The sequence below is a fragment of the Narcine bancroftii genome, chromosome 9 (assembly GCF_036971445.1).
Source record: "Narcine bancroftii isolate sNarBan1 chromosome 9, sNarBan1.hap1, whole genome shotgun sequence".
NCBI classification, from domain to species: domain Eukaryota; kingdom Metazoa; phylum Chordata; class Chondrichthyes; order Torpediniformes; family Narcinidae; genus Narcine; species Narcine bancroftii.
Window position 1 is genome coordinate 11,323,495 of NC_091477.1, and position 6,000 is coordinate 11,329,494.

A 6,000-nucleotide genomic window follows, 5' to 3' on the forward strand; every position below is an offset into this window, starting at 1 on the left:
TCATGATCGGCTGGGAATGGAGGAATATGGATCATCTGCAGATAGTAGAGTTTTTGTTCAGTTTGGGCAAGATAATTGTTATAGATACATGGTACAGTTCTAGGTTTCAAGTTCTAGGAATAGATTTTCTGCAGTAGTATGGGAGAAAATTCAGTCCATGCCAAAATATGAACAAGTTATCTCAGGAGAGATATTTATAAGCTGCATCTTGGGGGTTTATTGAAGTTTTGGCATGGACAGAGTGTAGACACAAGTTGGTCTTCATCAGACTGCCTAGCCGTATGCCAAAGGACAACTTTGGATGAAGGCACTGAGGAGATGGTTGTTAACTTTGCTCCTGACTTAAGGATGGGTGGTAAACAAATTATGAAGAGGCCATAGGAGGCTACAAACATCAATTCTGTGAATGGGAAGAGATCTGGGCTTTTTTTTTTATTAAAATTTTTAAATTTAGACATACAGCACGGTAACAGGCCCTTCCGGCCCACAAAGTTGTGCTTCCCAAATACCTTACAATCCCTGTATGTTTTGAAGGGTGAGAGGAATTTGACACAGATACAGAGGGAACGTACATGCCGCCTACACAGCGCCAGATTGCTAGTGCTCTAACTACTACACTATCCATGCCACCTTGTGGTGAAAGTGGAATATGATGCAAGAAAATGCAACATTTTCTATTTTGGCAAAAAAAAACAAATTTTCTACTGATAATAGAGCTTGAGAACTGCCGAAGTGGCTATCGAGAAGGCAAATGGAACGTTGGCCTTCATTGCTAGAGGGATTGAACTTAGGAGCAGGGAGGTCATGCTGCAACTGTACAAGGTACTGGTGAGACTGCATTTGGAGTTCTGCATACAGTTCTGGAACAATTGTAATATTTAAAAAGATATTGAGACCATTTCATGGATAGGAAAGATTCAGAGGTATATGGGCTAGCTTGGGTGGACAACTTCATCAGCATGGCCTGCTGGAGCTATAAAACTCTGCAAAAATTCTATGGATACTCCATAATACTTTCATTTTTCTACTAAAACACTATTTGTTGCTTCGGTCATCGTCTCTTGAAATATATTGCTTTGCAGAATGAAATGACTTACAGATGACCTTCGAGAGTTATTTATCAATAGTTATTCCCTTGTACCAACCTGATCCAATTTTCTTCTGCTTCTTCAGTGGACTGTCTCAGCCAAATGGTGAGCCGACCAGCAATGTTTGGAGTTACCTGCTGGTCAAAACGTGGTCAGACTGGAGAATGACTCACCAATTGTGGGACCACTCACTGAAGGCACCTTTGCACAGCATGAGGGACTGCCCATCTCCTGGCTTCCACCCTGCGGGTTGTGCGCCATGCCCTTCACGGAGCACACTCCCGAAAGATTTTTTTGGGGGGAGGGTAATGTGATGGCTGAATGGTGAGAGGTTTCTAGTTGAGTGAAACTCTGACCTTATCCTGGGACTCTGGGTCAATCCATGACTTGTGGAAAGCATGCTGGGATGGAGTGCATGTAATTCAACAGGTTTTGGAAAGACAAATCTAATTTGGTAAATGTTGGTTCACTCTTAAGCTTGAAGAATAAATTGGATAGATAAATGGATGGGAGAAGCCTGGAGGGATATGGAATGGGTGCAGGTCAGTGGGGCTAGCAGGGTGATGTTACAGCACAGACCAGAAGGGCCAAATGACCCAGTTACTGTGCTGTAGTATTTTTTATGGTCATGAAGACCAACTTGGGTTGACACCTGGAATTGGGCAATAGATGGTCAATGCCCCCAGATCTATCCTGCTTCAGTGGGCAATAGTTTACAGACAATAACAGTCTTATTAATGAATCAATTTCAATCCAATTTACGATGTGGGCAATCATCATTTGGACTAGTCAAATAAACCTCAAATCTGCTTCTGCTTTACTGAGAGATATACTGTCAAAAGCATGCTTTAGCAATCACAGCACTGCTACATGGGCCCTCAAACCCATTCCCTTCGTACTACATACACCTTTATGGCCCTGTTAATTGTCACCATTTCCTTACCACCATCACCATGAAGTGCTTCAAACTCTTGAGAAACTTCCTTGTGTTGTTTTGATTGGGCATCTTTCTGTTCAAATAAAAATACCAAAATAGTTTACTCATCTCATGCATGTGGCAATTTCAAAATAGAACACAAAGAATAATTTATGCAGAATTATTTGCAACAGGTTGCAAGAGTCAGCAAACAATAACCAAAGAATTTGTACACAAGAGCACGCCATCTGATCCTATGAGCCTTCAGCGCTATTCATCAAGATCACAGATGATCTTCTAATAGTAACTCGACATTCCTGCAATATTCCATTAACATCATATATCTGTTGGTTTCTATTATGAATGAGATCAATGAATGAGACATCGCAGCATGGTATTCACCAACCTTCTGCATTATTTTGTCCTAAATGCCTGACCCTAACTCTGAGACTATGACATCTGGTTTAGGCTCCTTAGCTAACCAAAAACTTTGTCCCTGACTCTGGTGTGGACCCAGGAGTGAAGGGAGCATACACACTGCACTGCTCTAAAGGGTTCACTGCCTGGTCCTAATGCTGGAGGCTAAAATCCTGCAACTGCGCATCTGTGCCCAAGATGGCGACATCTGTGCTCGACAGCGGCCATGACTCCAGGGAGCAGCAGACAGGCATAGGCACCAGAAATGGGGAGAACATCCCCCCCAAATGAGAAGGAGAAGCAGAAGAGACCACCCAGAGGACAGTGACCACGGTGGCACACTAGCAAGGGGTCAGTGGTTGAGAAACCCACACAGGCCATGGGCTAGGGGGTGGGTGCCATGTGGCCTGTGGGGTGCTGGAAACTGGCTCGTGGGAAACAGGTATCGGAGCCGGGATTCAAGAGGGTGCTGAGGGTAAGAAGGACTCCCAAAGGGCCTCGGGCACCGAAAGTTTCCTGATCATGTCAGAGGTTTGGATCTGGAGCTCAGGCTGTCGATGAATCGAACAGGAATCTACGCGACTGCAGGAGCACTGGAGGTAAATCCACGGACACTCAGTTGGGGCCATCTTCTGCTTCTTTGTCTCGTACTGTAAAGGGTGTCGGCAACACTAACGGTGACTCTTTGCCTTGTGGCAGACAGAAAGCAACTTTGTGCAACATTATATGTCAAGACAATAAAGGAATCCTGAACACTGCAGAGCCTTGCAAGTATTATCCTCCTGCTTACAGACAATTCCAAATATATTTCCCTCTCATTGTAGCTACAATCTAGCATCAAATTATGGATGTAACATGCCTTCGTCATTTATATAATTATTCTCTGAAGGAACAAACATTATCTCTCTGGCTCCCCACAAGGACAGAATTAGTGTGCAATAGCTGAATGGCACATCAGGGTACTCAGTCTTCCACATTTACTGGTTTTGCTAAAAGACAAAATCTTGTTGCAATCGAATATATACTTGTGCATGTATGTCTGCTTGTTTGCTCTCCATGCAAATCAATATGGAGCACTCTAGAAATGTCCAAGGAAGTTCAGTAAGGGTAACATTTGATGCTGAATGTTATGACCTTTTAAGGTCATATGAAGTTCAAAAGTGTTTTTTTGACGAGCTTGCAATACTGTTTATTATACAAGTATTTACTAGCACTGATTTATAATCATATATAACAATTACAGTATGGCCCCTCTAGTCTGCACCAATTTAAGTGAAACTCCACTAGTCCCACCTACCTGCTCCCTGTCCATAACCCTCCAATCCCCTCACATCCATGCACTCATCCAACCTTCTCTTAAGTGACAAAATTGACCCTGCTGCATCCACCTCTTCCGGAAGATCATTCCACTCAGCCACCTCTCTCTCTGAGTGATGGAGCTTCCTCTCATGTTACTTCTAAAATTTGCCTCCAACCCTTAACTTATGATCCCTCGTACCAATCTCACTTACCCTCAAGGGGAAGAGCCTATTCACATCCCCGCTCTCTAACCCCCTCATAATTTTATATACCTCTATCAAATCCCTCCTCAACCTTCTATGTTCTAATGAATAAAGACCCAGTCTACTCAATCTTTCTTTGATTTCTAGATCCTACAATCCAGACAAAATTTTAGTAAATCTTCTCTGCACCCTCTCTACCTTACTGATATCATTCCTATAATTTGGTAACCAGAACTGCACACATAAGAGACTTGCATTACTGTTTCCTATCAGTGTGGTAACATTTGCTGCTGAACATCATGGCCACATTAAATTTAACCTTTAAGGTCACACAAAGTTCAAAAGTTTTTTAAAAATTGAACTTGCACCAGGGACACCTCAATTAGTTCCAGCGCTATGCATCAATGTACATTCAGAATAAAAACAAGTGGCCAAAGCAACACCAGGCCTGCCCCAGTGCTCAGGCCTCCAGACAAACAAGGATCAGGCAGCAGGAAACTGAGGAACAACACCAAACCCACCTCAGTGCTGATGCCACCAGGCATTCCATGAGCAGACAACAAGTGTCTGCTGAGAAAGAACAAGTAATGCAAAGAAAGGCCACCAGCTGAAGGGCAGCACCATTTACTACAGCCAACCTGCTAAATGCTGCATTCAATTACTCAGTTGACATTGAGTATTCTTCCATAATGCAGTTGTAATTGGCTCCATGTCAGAGGTATGCCAACATTCTGCAGTACGGAAGTGGAAAGGAAACGCCATCGATATGTGGTTCCAATGGAAAACATAGCATATCTCCACTGGCCGAGCCTCCTGTCATTGAAAATGCTGCTGCTGGCCCCCACAGCAGAGCCCAAACATTTCCTAAAGATGATCAAAGCCTATAACTCAGCATTTCAGATGACATCTTTTGGAGCCAACAACAACAGAGTATTTTATTTCCTGGGCAACGCCAGGTGTCCAGCTAGTTAAAAATGTACGCACAATGCTGGAGAAACTCAACTGGTCAAGCAGTGTACTTTATGTAGCAAAGATGAAGATAAATAGCCAATGTTTCGGGTTTGAGCCCTTCATCAAGGTATGAAAAAAATGTCAGCAGGTGCCTGAACAAAATGGTGTGGGGGAGGATAGAGAAAGGGGCACAGGCCCAAAGACAGGAGGTAATAGGTAGATAAGGGAGGGAGAGGACACCAGCAAGCAGGGACAGGAAGGATAGCTCTGTGAATAGAGAGGGAAAGGGATGGAGAGCTGGAGGAAGAAAGACAAAGGGAAAGGCAAGGGAGAGAGAATGGAGAGTTGGCAAGCAGAAACTGGTGGTCCATGTTAATGTCATCCAGTTGGAAGATCAAGTCTTGTTTCTCCAATTTATGGGTGGTCCTGGTGGGATACTACACGAGGCCATGGACAGACATGTCAGCATGGAAGTGGGGTGCAGAATTGAACTGGTTGATCATTGAGAGTTTCCTGTCACTGATGCGGACTGACCAAATGTGCTCAGCAAAGCGATCTCCCAGTCTGCATCCAGCCTCTCCAATGTAAAGGAGGCCACAAAGTGAGCACCTGATGCCTTCCCTACAGAAATCTGTAGTATGGAGACAGAGGAGACTGCAGACATTAGAATCTGGAGCAAAAACAAACAGAACTGTTGGAGGAATTCAACAAGTAGAAGGGTGGGGGAAATGAATTGGCACCATTTTGAGTTGAGGCACTGCATCAAGACTAAGGACAGAAAGGGTAGACCGTATAATGGTATAATGGCCAAGGAAGGGTGAAAGATGCACAGATGAGGCATGGTGGGGAGGGGGAAGGTTGGAGTTAGAGATTGAGATAGGCAGTGATAGGTGTAAGCAGAGAAGGAAACTGACAGGGCAAATGGAGCTAGGTGGGTTCTGAACAACTGAACAGCTTCTGTTTTAATTCCTCTCACTTCCTACTTGCATGGGTCCTAGCTACGTCTGTATTTTCATTGGCTGCATGGAACAGTTCTTCCTTGAGACATTCTCTGCTGCTGCACCCCAATTCTTTACCCATTACACATCAATGACTGCATTGGTACTGCCTCCTGAACCCATGTGGA

General features: G+C 44.0%; 1 protein-coding gene across 1 annotated transcript in view; it reads right to left on the reverse strand.

Moving 5' to 3' along the window:
- Nucleotides 1-6,000, reverse strand: part of LOC138743196 (coiled-coil domain-containing protein 69-like) — a 43,072-nt gene that overhangs the window by 21,841 nt on the left and 15,231 nt on the right. Inside the window, exon 2 of the mRNA XM_069898148.1 lies at nucleotides 2,032-2,098. Coding sequence (XP_069754249.1) covers nucleotides 2,032-2,098 — 67 coding nt within the window. The remainder of the gene's footprint in view (nucleotides 1-2,031; nucleotides 2,099-6,000) is intronic.